This window comes from Cibotium barometz, chromosome 45 (assembly GCF_041138505.1).
Source record: "Cibotium barometz isolate CiBa-2024 chromosome 45, ASM4113850v1, whole genome shotgun sequence".
NCBI classification, from domain to species: Eukaryota; Viridiplantae; Streptophyta; class Polypodiopsida; order Cyatheales; family Cibotiaceae; genus Cibotium; species Cibotium barometz.
In genome coordinates this window covers 39,379,050-39,393,481 of record NC_141090.1, presented here as the reverse complement: position 1 = coordinate 39,393,481, position 14,432 = coordinate 39,379,050, and the positions used below count along the sequence as shown (strand labels likewise).

The 14,432-nt window shown below is 40.7% G+C and overlaps 1 protein-coding gene across 1 annotated transcript; it reads right to left on the bottom strand.

Annotated features, from left to right (window-relative positions):
- Nucleotides 1-5,333: 5,333 nt before the first annotated feature.
- LOC147612743 (peroxidase P7-like) lies at nucleotides 5,334-9,088 on the bottom strand. Its single transcript, XM_086783566.1, has 4 exons — nucleotides 8,870-9,088; nucleotides 8,326-8,511; nucleotides 6,393-6,558; nucleotides 5,334-5,867 (listed from the first exon to the last, which is right to left on the bottom strand). The coding sequence occupies exons 1-4, from the start codon at nucleotides 9,086-9,088 to the stop codon at nucleotides 5,473-5,475; spliced, it is 966 nt and encodes a 321-aa protein (XP_086639692.1). The 3' UTR covers nucleotides 5,334-5,472.
- Nucleotides 9,089-14,432: the final 5,344 nt, after the last annotated feature.

The window sequence follows — 14,432 nt, the reverse complement described above, 5'->3', positions numbered from 1 at the left end:
TCATCTTTTTTCATGCCTTGCATTGTCTAGCACAACGTAAACCACATTATTTATGCCTACCTCTCCAAGTGCTTGTTGGCAGTAATGTTGCAATATAGTTTCTAAATTTAATAGGACTTGGTGCATCGATTTTCCTATGAAATGGCCCATCTAGTGGACACCACCATCATAATTGTCTTAAGGGGTTCTCTCTATAAAGAGAATATCACATGTGTTCAAGGGATATTTTAAAAATCTCTTATTTGTGAATTTTAAGTATTTCAAATGCCCCCTTTTTATATACAAACTTATATATATATTTTTAAATCCCTTATGTAAGTATGCTTTTTTTTGGTAGGTTCATTCTTTCGAATGCACATGATACACAGACATATTTTTGAGGATTATAATCAACAATTGTCTCTTTATGTTACTTCATTTATCATACACAATGGTAGAGCTCGTGTCAAGAAATTCATGAACTATTGTTACACATTGAGCATTATCTCTATCGTCTCAATAGGTTTGTCAAGAAGAGTTGTTGCTTTAGTGTGAAATGATAACCACTTAAAATCAAGGCTATATTGCCTAATACATCTCCATACAAGGTACATATCTATGGCCTCTACTATATTAATTGCACATCTTACTTGTAAAGATAGGTTTATTAAGCTCAAATTGTGCCATCTCTAAGTTTGAATTTTTAATTGCAAGAAGACTTATATTTGTTGGTGTTACATATATATGATATAATCTAAAGATCAACAAACACAAGTACACAATAACATATGGAAATCGAGAAGGCGAACTCACCACCCAACCATAGGTTCAGTACTTTGAACCACCCTTGAGCTTAAGAGAGTTAGATGGGTGGAACACCATAATATGAGGCCTTCATATCTCCAAACGATCTTAAAGTCAAGCCATCACCATACATGTCCCATACCATGCATGGTATCCAAGACCTCCATACTCACAAAAGGTTGGCTCAATGCATTGAGTTATGATCTCATCCTACTAATATGAGACTTAGGTCTTATTTTTTCCACACTTATGTGATGATAAATTTTCTCATGCCCTCCCCTGACCCATATTGGCCCATGTCTCAAGCTAAGAATATGACATAATTTTTCCCTTATGGCCTCACCTCTACATGGACAAAGCCAATGAGATGAATCCCTTTAGATTATCCACATCTTATTCAAGTTTTTAAGTCAACATTTGATCTTTCAAATATGCCTTATTTAACTGCATCGACCAAACTAATACATGCAAAGTATAAATATTCACTTGAGAATATTGGCATAAACATAACTTCACATTTTATGATCTTTTGATTCTCACAGAGAGAAATATACCTATACAATAATTAATTGAAAGGTATCCAATCATAACATACTATCAATCCATATGCTATTAGAAGGTCTCCAATTATAACATACTGTCAATTTATACTCTATTCAATTCTGTAAGGATCATCACCTCACTAGAGATCACTATTCCATGGTAGAATAACCTTAAACGGCTCTTTAACCTTAAAGCACATATGGTCCACTCATTAATACCACGTGTTAATTTAATAAACTTAATTATAACACCATATCCAAATCAATTTCATCCAATCACTTTCACAAATAAGAACCCATGACCAACATGGTTTTGTTTACCTTCTGATCAAACCAAGTACATTGTTTGGGGACTCACATGCAATTCATCTCAAGCCACCTATAAGTGATTAGTACATTGTTTGGGGACTCACATGCAATTCATCTCAAGCCACCTATAAGTGATTAGTACATCCCAAATCCTTTCTCTTTGTAATAATTATTTAGGACACAACATGGACAACAAAATCTTGATACTCATAGTTACCTTGATCTAATGAGGATAATAAAATCAATCAACATGACAAGCCCCTTGAGATCACTCAATTATCCCATACAAAGTTGTGCATTGAAGTTTCCTCAAGGTAGAGTTGTTTACTTCTCCCGTTAGATATATTCTCTCAAGGAGAGTTCTTATAGTTAGAAATGCTATAAGGTTTCACTCTTAACCTAGAAACATCACTCTTAACCTAGAAATGTTTCTAAAAGAAACAATACACAATGGAAACATATGCATTAGTCCCTATTTTAAGTGACATTTTCTCAATATGATCACCCTTTTTAGCCTAAGATCCTAAGTTATGTGTGAGGATCTTAGCCTAGTTTTCCTAGGGGTGAGATGAATTGCAATCACAAAATCACTTACTTGTAAAGATAGGTTTATTAAGCTCAAATTGTGCCATCTCTAAGTTTGAATTTTTAATTGTAAGAAGACTTATATTTGTTGGTGTTACATATATGTGATATAATCTAAAGATCAACATGCATCTAAAGCACCAAACACAAGTACACAATAACATAAGGAAATCGAGAAGGCGAACTCACCACCCAACCATAGGTTCAGTACTTTGAACCACCCTTGAGCTTAAGAGAGTTGATGGGTGCAACACCATAGCATGAGACCTTCATATTTCTAGACCATCTTACGGTAAAGCCATCACCATACATGTCCCATACCATGCATGGTATCCAAGACCTCCTTGCTCAAGTACAGTAACATAAGGAAATCGAGAAAGCCACCACCCAGCCATAGGTTCAGTACTTTGAGCCACCCTTGAGCTTAAGAGAGTTATGAGGCCTTCATATCTCTAGACCATCTTAAAGTCAAGCCATCACCATACATGTCCCATACCATGCATGGTATCCAAGACCTCCATACTCAAGTACACTAACATAAGGAAATCGAGAAGGCGAACTCACCACCCAACCATAGGTTGGGTCCTTTGAACCACCCTAAGAGAGTTGGATGGGTGCAATTATGTGATGATAAATTTTCTCATGCCCTCCCCTGACCCATATTGGCCCATGTCTCAAGCTAAGAATATGACATAATTTTTCCCTTAAGGCCTCACCTCTACATGGACAAAGCCAATGAGATGAATCCCTTTAGATTATCCACATCTTATTCAAGTTTTTAAGTCAACATTTGATCTTTCAAATATGCCTTATTTAACTGCATCGACCAAACTAATACATGCAAAGTATAAATAGTCACTTGAGAATATTGGCATAAACATAACTTCACATTCTATGATCTTTTGATTCTCACAGAGAGAAATATACCTATACAATAATTAATTGAAAGGTATCCAATCATAACATACTATCAATCCATATGCTATTAGAAGGTCTCCAGTTATAACATACTGTCAATTTATACTCTATTCAATTCTTTAAGGATCATCACCTCACTAGAGATCACTATTCCATGGTAGAATAACCTTAAACGGCTCTTTAACCTTAAAGCACATATGGTCCACTCATTAATACCACGTGTTAATTTAATAAACTTAATTATAACACCGTATCCAAATCAATTTCATCCAATCACTTTCACAAATAAGAACCCATGACCAACATGGTTTTGTTTACCTTCTGATCAAACCAAGTACATTGTTTCGGGACTCACATGCAATCCATCTCAAGCCACCTATAAGTGATTAGTACATCCCAAATCACTTCTCTTTGTAATAATTATTTAGGACACAACATGGACAACAAAATCTTGATACTCACAGTTACCTTGATCAATTAACTGGCCAGCTAATGAGGATAATAAAATCAATCAACAAGACATGCCCCTTGAGATCACTCAATTATCCCATACAAAGTTGTGCATTGTTGTTTCCTCAAAAGGTAGAGTTGTTTACTTCTCCCGTTAGAGATACTCTCTCAAGGAGAGTTCTTATAGTTAGAAATGCTATAAGGTTTCACTCTTAACCTAGAAACATCACTATTAACCTAGAAATGTTTCTAAAAGAAACAATACACAACTTTGTTTACCATGGAAACATATGCACTAGTCCCTATTTTAAGTGACATTTTCTCAATATGATCACCCTTTTTAGCCTAAGATCCTGATCATAAGTTATGTGTGAGGATCTTAGCCTAGTTTTCCTAGGTGTGAGATGAATTGCAATCACAAAATCAGATGATTAGGTAACACATAAGTATTGAAAAAAGATACACTTAGCTACAACCTCAATGGGTTGAACAAGGATACACCTCTTCTTTCAAAAGGGTGTGTAAAAAAGAAAGCCATGTTGTCTTAATCAAACCACTTCTTATGCACAAGAAAGATCATCAGTAGATTCAAATCTTAAAGATAAAAAGTAAGATATAGAGCACACACCATGCCTTGATTACGTGCTAACTCTGCAGTGCAGACACTTAGCTACAACCTCAATGGGTTGAACAAAGACACACCTCTTCTTTCAAAAGGGTGTGTACAAAAGAAAGTCATGTTGTCTTAATCAAACCACCTCTTATGCCCAGGAAAGATCATCAGTAGATTCAAATCTTAAAGATAAAAAGTAAGATATAGAGAACACACAATGCCTTGATTACGTGCTAACTCTGCAGTGCAGAAAATTGTGACATGGATCAACACCATAGACAACACAATAGGCATTGACCCATTACTAACTCCATGTTCAATGTAGAAGAATCCAGGTCAGGAAGAGTATTGAAAGGCTAGCACTATAGACAACAGTGCCCCAAACTGTAACATGTATAAAACATACGACACATGCAAGGCCTGCCTCCTTATTCAATGTACCAGTGTAAAGGAGCCTAAGCATTCTCCATACACCAGCATGACACACCTCTCAATTTCTTAGTATTTTCTGAGCCACCTACTAATTGTTTAATGTAGTCCTCACAAGTACAATGTAGCCTATGTCACTCATCCTCTAGCACTCGTGTAAGAAGCACCATGTAGCCTCCTGGGCTGTGCATATCCCAGCAGTAGCACCTGCACCTCCCAAAGTGGAGGTGCTGGGTTCGAATCTACCCACTCCCATAGTGGAAAGTGATTGCATGTGATTTCAGAACCCTCTTGCAAAAAGCACGTGTGTTTGAACTAGATCCAAATAAGGTCGACCTCTTATTACAGGACTACTTAAGTAGAAAAACAATAGGCCTCACTCTGGGTTATGCAACAAGAAGGCACCACAAAAATTCTGCTCAAAACAAAAAGCTCGGTCCTCTTTAAACTTGCAACAGTAATAATAAGGGCGCGCATTTTTGTACCAGGAAGGGTATGGGTTGGACAAGGGAGAACCTGCAGGATGGGTGGGTGATTTTTCAGTTTCCTGGGTATGCACGATGTATGTGAAGCCCAAATTTAAGATTAACATGAGTGATTCGCATCCACCTCCACAAGTTCAACAAATTTGGCACTCCGCATTTGTCACTTCAAAAGAATCATATACACCCAAATCTTTAAGTTTAAGCTTTATCCCAGACAAAGTAGTGCAATGAGAGCTAGGATTCTTATTGGTCAGTAAAGAATGTAGTATCATCAAAACCATTCCCATCTAAGCTAGACTTTTTCTGTCGAGTAAAAATGTGCACTTCTTAAGCTATTGATTAACACTTAAAAGCATCCCTAAGCTGCATTTATTGCACCACAGCTTCTTCTGATCTCTCCTTTGTTGCCCGTAAGCACTCCTATGGAGCTCATCTTGACCATGGATTTCAGAAAAGACTCGAAAAACTTGCTCTGAGATGAAGCAAATAGGTCCACCATCCCTCTGGTTGAGTTGTGAGTGAAGAGAATTTGATCAGTATGCAACAAACCTTTGTGGGTCTGAAGGTTTGTAAAATATGAGAAATCAAACTTGAATTGAGATGAGAGATCCAACGGTACGCGATCTTCTTTTACTCCACATTTTCCCTTAATTTGCTGGGCATATGTGGGATCAAGAGATTCATCCAGACTTTGTGGATTCGCATAACGGAAATCAAACTTGTCACAGGAGGAGGAGCCAACTGTGTGGGCACCTACATCATTGAAAAACTCCATGTGTGAGAGAGAGAGAGAGCCTTATGTAGTGTGTGTTATGGACATATACTTAAAAGAATTTGTTTCCCCTTGAGTAGACCCTTAGATAGGAGCTTTTTTTCTCCCCCTGTAGGCAGCAGGCGAGTGCCTGTGTGGTCAAGACCATGCACCAAGGGGTGCACCAGTGGGGACTTGATCTCATGACCCCCCATCAAGAGTCATGAACCCACTTAAAAGATTTTCTGTAAGTAATTATTTTATTGGAAGATTTGGAACTCAAACTCACACCCAGAGCTCGAGGACATGGTGCAATACTGACTTGGGTAATACCAATGTATCCAACCTTTATTTCTGTTAGGGGGTAGGAGAGTAGCCTCACGGTTAAGTGTTTGAGCTTTACTATGGGAATCCCCCCCTCTCACACCATACATGGTGTGATTAGAGAAACAAACCCCTCACAAAAAACCACCTTTTACTACTATTTAAACAATGAAACTGTGTAAAGTGAAGCCAAATTGAGATACCTGATAGCACAACCAAGTCATGAAGATCAAGTTCCTTGGATTTAAAGCTAGAGAGCAATTCGGAGAAACTTATGTTGGACTTTGGTATGTTCCTTGCTACCATGTCTCCTTGGGAAACAAGACTATCTCTTCGACCCAACGGAACCTTCCAAGATGGTCCACCAAGCTGCCATTTGCAGAACAATCAGACTTATGAAAGATAAGTTGATTTGAAACAATGATATTGGTCAAAGAACAGCATAGTGTTTAAAGATAAGTTGATTTGAAACAATGAACATCATAGTGTTTTGATGTCCTATCTAAAAGTTCACGAGGACCAGAGGTGGTATTTGACATAATAAGTCATGAATAGTACTAATATTAAAGGCAATGCATACACAGCATCTCCTAAAAATCATAGAGGAGCACAAAAAATGGAAAAAAAAATCACTATAGCTCATCAATAAGGGTCTTTTGTGCCCTTGGCCATGCCTAACTTTGATCATGATGCCTTGACAGGTATACATTTGTAGTGCAATGAGCACCTAGAGGCAGCTAGCTGTTGAAGTGAGGGTGCTCTAGGGTTGTGCTCTGTTCAAGTGACTGGGGGCTCTATGGGACATCCTCATCCTCATCCTCATCCTCATCATGTGCTGGTGCCTTAAAAAAAGGGATATGAGAAGTGCCTGGATTAGACATTGGATGGAGCATGATATCAACTGATAGCGATGAAGACAAAACAGAAAAAAGAGAATGCTGTTATGGATAGTGCACACGCATGCTTATTATGAACTACATGGAAACATGGCCAGGCATATGAGAAAGCACATGCAGGGAGGGAGGATAGTGTCATTGACTTTGTTCTTATTCATGGAAGTGCCTTGATCGAATTGATCCCCTCACAGCAAACTGAGATGTGCACCTGGCTCTCTGGTGATGTGGGCACACTGAAAGGGGCACAAAATGTCCTTCACACAATGGAGTGCCTAGGACCAAGAGAAGGCATCAAGCACTGAACTCTGTGCTTCCAATGCATGCGGGAGAATCAGAGAGATGCTCTTCTTAACTTGTGCAGATGAATGCTTCAAGTAACCAGCTGAAGGAGCCAAATGAATGAATTTCCCTCGTAATATCCTTGCATCCTCAACAATCATTTGAGCTCAGCCACATTTATTCCCATGAAATCTGTGGCTTGATCATGTCGCCCTTCTTTAGTAATAAGGAGATTAAGCAGGGCTGACCATTCTCTCCCAATCTATTTGGGCTCTGCATGGATGAGCTAGAAATGACGACCTTTAGACAGGAAGAGGCATCAAAGGACTTCAATTTGGGAATCACCCACTTTCATTACCCAAAATTGGGAATCGCCCTATCATGGGTTCGACAAAGGTTGCAGTGGAGAAGTTCTTGGGCAAAAAGATCGCAAATAACAAAGGGCAGTCCTTGGAGAGTGGTTGCAGAGCAAAATTCAAACTTTTTCAATAGCCATGTCAATGGAGGGTTGAGTATCCCCCCTTACGTGGCCACCGACTTGGGTGCTATACAACTACTTGGGAATATGTAAGACATGCACAAGAAGGTTGCCATGCCACTCATAATTCTGTTAATTGAGCTTACAGGCAACCTGAGGCATAAACAAGGCATGGAGCTGCTCTGCTAGGCTCATTCAATGCTCTTTAAATGTCATGTTTAAAATTTGCAAGCTAACCTACAGAGGCTGAAATACTATTTCAGGGATTAGGGTTCACTAAATACATCACACACATAGATGTCACATGCAGCATTCCTCCTCCAGCACTACAGATGTATGTATGCATTTCTGGGCCTCTAGCCTTATCAGCAGGTAAACTATTATGTCCTAGAAGGTTCAAGAAACTTACAAAATCCACTATTACAAGAAAAATACCACTATTACAGGCAACATGTCATATTCTCAGAGGTTCAAGAAACTCACGAATACCACCGAGTCACGAGAAGCAAGAGCCAAGATGTCTGCACAAGACACAATTCCTGGGCAAGCTTTTTCCACTTCTTGTTTTATCACGTTGATTGCGTCGAAAGCCATCTGAGGGATGTCTTGTGCATCTCTCTCTGCTTGGTTTCCTGGAGTTGACTCGATCAAGATCGAAGCATCACAACCCTGCACAGAAAAGTATAGAAGCAAGACTTATGCATGAAACAATGTGCTTTCATAATTCTATATCAAGAGGGCTGCCATGAAATAATACATATACTATGACACTCACACAAGAAATGATTGATCACTCACAAGCAAGCAATTCTACATCAAGAGGTATATATTATGACACACTCAAGAAATGATTAATCACAAGAAGCAAGAAGAAATTTAAATAAAGAACTTTAGAATTAGAGTAGCCTTAATTAGATGTGCTGAAGTGATATGCAATAGAAATGATGAGGGTGAATGTATTGAGCTTAATCTGATTAGTAAATAATGAAGATAGATGAACTCAAGTTTGGTGAAGGGGAAATCTTACTTGTATGAAGCAGTCGTGGAAGACGAGCCTGAGGAGAGGAGGTGCAACGGTGGTGTTGTTCCTGAGTATTGCTGTGACGGTGGAGTTGACAACGCCCACAACATTGGGACATGTCTTCTCATAATGACTGTCATTAAGATGGCCTTCCCCTGAGCATACACTAAAAAACGCAGCAAAACACAGAAGGATTACTCTCAGAACAGACGTTAAGTTCGCCATTTAATGACGGTTTTAAAGTGATTAGCTTAGAGATTACGAACTACTATTAGCGAAAGATTACCTTCCTTCTGCGCGGATTTAGGCTTCTTGATGAAGAAGATAGTCACTCACGTTTTACCCTAAAAGTGTGCTCACAAAGGCTCCGCATGCATGCAGCTGAAGAGCTGAAAAAGAGTTTAAACCCTTTTATCATGCACCACTCCTTGATCGAGCTAAATAGGATAGTTATTTAAGCATATAGTGACCCGCTCTAGCCTTTGAGTACCTTTGCCCAACTAGTCTCGACCACCCTTCCTCACGTGTCGAAGCCCACTCACTTCCCTCCAAATTTGAAATTCAAATTCAAATTTCAAACTTGCCATGGCGTACGCTTCTAAGTGTACGGACGTACCTTCCTCGAAAAAAAATTAAAACAATTGCCACCACGGCCGTACCAACCTTAGCCACATGAGCGTACCAACCTAAGCGTATGGCCGTACCAATCTAAGTGCTTCCTCGATTTTTTTTAAAAAATTATCACGATCGTACCTTCCTTAGCCACGGCCGTACCAACCTAAGCGTATGGACGTACCTTCCCAAATTAAAAAATTATAATTTTTTTATAAATAAAAAATAAATTTGCCACGGCCCTACCTTCCTTAGCCACGGTTGTACCAATCTTAGTCACGAGCATACCAACCTAAGCGTACGGACGTACCTTTCCCAAAAAAAAATCCAAAAAATTTTGAATTTCGAAATCTTTAGAGGTGCTTATGGTTTACCTCCCCGGCTCACTAGGTTCATTTTTACATCCATAAAATACCTCAAAAGACCATTTTTTTACCTTAAGGATGCGTTCACATGCGAGACAAAAGAGAGCCAAAACTCCTATTTCAAGGCCGCACACACACCGTTGAAGCTTTTCTAAGCTTCCCCGCACAGCATGGACACCTTTTGGTCATGGTTAGATGTCCCCAGTGCCTCCATTCCATTCGACGGCATCCCGGTCCCAATTGCACATTCACGTGTGGTCGCCACACCACACATGTTTGGCCGTTAGGGTGAAACGATTTTTGAAGAGCCTTCAACTAGTGGGACCCCTTCATACATGCACCCCAACGTGGATAGATGCCTCAAGCACACTCACGTATCTTCTTCTCTATCCACAGATCTATTCCCACCTCCCCACCCTTGCACCACCTCACGTATCTTCTTCTCTATCCACAGATCTATTCCCACCTCCCCACCCTTGCACCACCTCCCATTCTGCCACAACTTGACATTTCGAGCTTAGCACAAGCTCTAGGAAGGGGAGTGTCACAACACTTGCACCCACAAATATCACATGCAAAACCTATGCGGGAAAAAAATTTCAAACTTCTTCCAAAATTCCACGGAGTTGGAGACTCCGTATTCCACATTGAGGTCTTTAACCAAATCTGTCAGGCATTTGAAATTTTTGACGATGCAACCAAAGTCCATCTCCTTGGACTTCACCTTAAAGGCAAGGCAGTGCAATGGTTCTACTCCTTGGACCCTCGGCACAAAGATGCTTTCAAAGCAGTGCGAGAGGGCTTTTGCACCCTGCGGGGAGGCCCATCATCCAACTGTTCCAATTGGAACAAAAACCAGAGGAAACCTTATTTATGTGACTACATTGCACACATCAAGTACCTTGATTCACGTTGCGAAGAGAGGAGAAAATTGAGTGACAAGCACTTAATAGACCGTTTCCTCTTGGGATTGCACAACCCAAGACTACACGACCACATGTTGGTCAAGGACCCCTCCACCTTTGATCAGGCCTGCAAATGGGCAATCTTTCTTGATGACAACATGCGAGAAAGCTATTCCACGCAATTGGCCACTGTGCCAATGACAACCCAAAACTCATTTGTAACATTACCTTCCTCTCCTCCTGAGCCCCAAGCCTTACTGGTGGCACCACCCCAAACTAACTACTCACACAAAGTGCCACCACGACCTTCTCTAGTGCGGATCTTTCCATTCCAACCGTTGCCTCTCCAAGCAAAACCTATTGCTCATGGAAAGATTCAAACCAGGTCCATTGCTAAACCTGCCATGTGCTCCACCATCCCTGCGGCACCCCTAACACATGATCTCCCTTTGCCAGTGCCTCACATGGACCCTAAATCACGTGTGCACACTAAAGGTACATCCGACAGGGAAACCACCTCTTCTGTGTTTCCTCTACCTCAAAGACCCCATAGAGTGGCTGAATGCCCTCAAAATAAATGCCTGCCAATGACATCACAGTGTCATAGTTGTGGAATCGACCATTACTATAAGGATTACCCCTTGCAATCGGTTTCTCACTCCATAGTCAAAGGCATGCCCTCCCTCAACGTGTTGAGCATTCAACATGGAAAGATTTTGACTGTCCCATTGAATGTCGTCACACAGTTGCAGGCCAAGATAAAGAAGGCCACGTCTTAAAAGAAACAATGCTCTAAGCACATTGGCCAAGGGGACGATTGGGTTAGCATCCGCACTGGCTCCACAAAGACCACATCATCCTCCTCCGGGAGCAATGATCGGGCCGAACTGCCACTCCCCCATATAGCCCCCCAAAAACTCACCAAATGGTAAAAACGGCTAGTCGCATATCCCAATGCCATCCTTGAGAAGCAATGTCTTCAGGAGGCCCAAGCACTGGTAAAGCAATATCAGGCTCAAGTTGAACCACCACCCATTTTTGTCCAATGCTTGAGTGTGCACCATCCCCCATTGAACCTGAACTTCTGCACCAGGTAAGGTAGGAGCCCCCTCCTATGCTCAAGGCCAAGGAAGATCCCTTCACCAACATGATGTTGCCAAACAAAGATTTTGCCCCACATGTGCCTCCTAATCCTCCAGTGCCTATTCCACAAACAGACAAACCCCAAATCCCACGTTCACATTGAACAACTTGATGAGAACAGTGACACAGAGTCTAAAAGAAACTCACGTGGTGCCCAGACAAGATTTTTTGAGGTCTTTTACCCTCCTAAAACACCCAAATCTCAACCTCCACCCCTGTTAAATAAGGACCACATTGAGCTTCCATATACTCTTGTTGGTCCACCTTATGATCAAGGCTCCGCACTTGAGGAAGCTCCTCATTAATGCGACATGTCTGGCCTCTCAACCTTCCTCCCTCCCAAATCCAAATGCCCATTGGAACCTTGTTAAAAGTTAGTCCAAATTTATGGAATGACCTTCGAGATTGGATGGAACGTAAACTAAAGGCTTCTGTGGTGGAGAAGGGAGCTAACTCAGATTCCTTGGATGAATCTAAGCCCCATCATCTAGACTTACTTCATCACCATAACCCACAACCCAAAGGCGTACCAATAATTCGCGTAAATGCGATGGGCCAATACTTTGAAGGTGATGACACTAACATAGCCTTACCCATTTCCTATAACGGACATGTGGTCAAAGGCATCCTAGATGGAGGTGCTAGCGTAAGCATCCTCACAAGAACATGCTAGGAAAACTGGGGCCAACCACGCCTTAATCCCACCACATTGGTGATCAAGATTGCGGATAGGAAGTCTGCAAAACCCTTGGACCTACTACATGCCTCAAGGTAAAATTCGGAGACATGACATTCCACACAACATTCGTAGTCATGGACTTTCGTAATGCTGCTTATGACAGCATCTTGGGTAGATCCTTCATGGCGACAAACACAACTGATTCATGACTGGGACACGCATCATGTCTACCTCCGTATAAAGGGTCTCAAATGCTTAAGGTCAATTTATATCCCTGGCACTCACATCCCATGGAAAAAGCTCCCTTTGCTGAAGACTCTATGACCATCGCTAAGAGAAATGATCTCCTTGTTTGCGATGCTTGCCATCAAGCCCTTGATGAAGCGTGGGTGCCATGTACGGTTGCTTCTATTAAAAATGACAAAGTTGACCATGACTGGCTAAAAATCCTTGCTACACTTGACATCCTCCCAGATTGTAAACTTGGCATGTAATTCGTGCTCCCAAATGGCCACACCCTTTATGACTTCAAATTTGAATTTAATTTTCTCATTTCATGAGTAGAAAGTGCTTAATTTGTAATCACCTCAAAATAGTAGCTTCTCATAAATTTAAAAAAATAATGACTAAATACAACCATAATGAATTGCTTAAACTATACTTGCAATGGATATTCCATATTGTGCTGCATGTGCTATATTTACAATGGGTATATTGCATATTGCATCCTTCCATCCTAAGAAAATTTGAGATATCCATCTTGACATAAACTCTAGGTAATCTTTTAAGAGTGCTCATGTTGCACAGCTGTGTGGAGGGTGGCTTGCTCTTCTTCTTCCATTTCTAAGGTCGGTTCACCAATCATGGCATAAGTGCAAGCAAGCGATCCACGGCCTTTGCCACGTCCATCACCACCACTTCGTCTAACTTGGTGATTGGGGGCCTCACAGCCTTGGTTTGCTTGGCCACCTTTTGGAATAGCACTAGGATTAAAAGAGGGTCTTGCAAGTTTGCAACATTCAACTCTAAAGTGACCCATAGCGCTCGATGGTAGAAATAGCATAAGTGCGGGGGAAAACGTTGTTGGGGTGCTGATCAAGAGATTCATTGTGAGGATTTGGCTAGAAATTCCTTTGGAAGAATTCCTTGGGTTGGAATCTTTTCTTAAGTTGACCACTCTTTTCTTCTTTTACAAATAGCTTGGCTTCTCGGGTAAGAGCGTCTTGGAAAGTGGTTGTTATCATTACTTCAAGGCAAGAATCTAGGGGCTCATTCAATCCTTGGCAAAAATGGGCCACCTGTTGGGTGGTTGTCATAGGCGGGGCATACTAGTGAAGTGTAACAAATTTTAGGTAGTATTCCTCCAAAGTTAAGTTGAGTTGCTTGTGGCCAAAGAACATTCATCATAATGGATTCATGAGATACGGGAAGGTAGCAGTCCTTCACAGCTTACTTAATGTCACTCTAGGTCTAGGAACCTTTAGTGATCCCTTTGTCTCGACACCATTGTTTCCACCAAAGTTTAGCATCTCCAGTGAGATGAAACCTGCAAGACAAGCATGGATTGATTTTTAGCTCTTGTGTCAGCATTTAAGAAATAGTTATCCATAGCCTCAATCCAAATTTTCACATCCCTTTCAATCTTTGAGCCTGCCCCATTGAATGAGGGAGGCTACATTTGTTTGAGTAGGAGCTTCTTCTCCTATGTATCTGAGTATAATGCATTGGGAGCAAGAAGCTGACGACCCTGGTATCAATGTGAGATTAAGTTTAGAATCATATCACTTAAGTTACTTAGTCTTATAACAATCACAAGAACAATAAATACAAGAATTCCAAATCCATAACTTTAAGCTTTAATATTT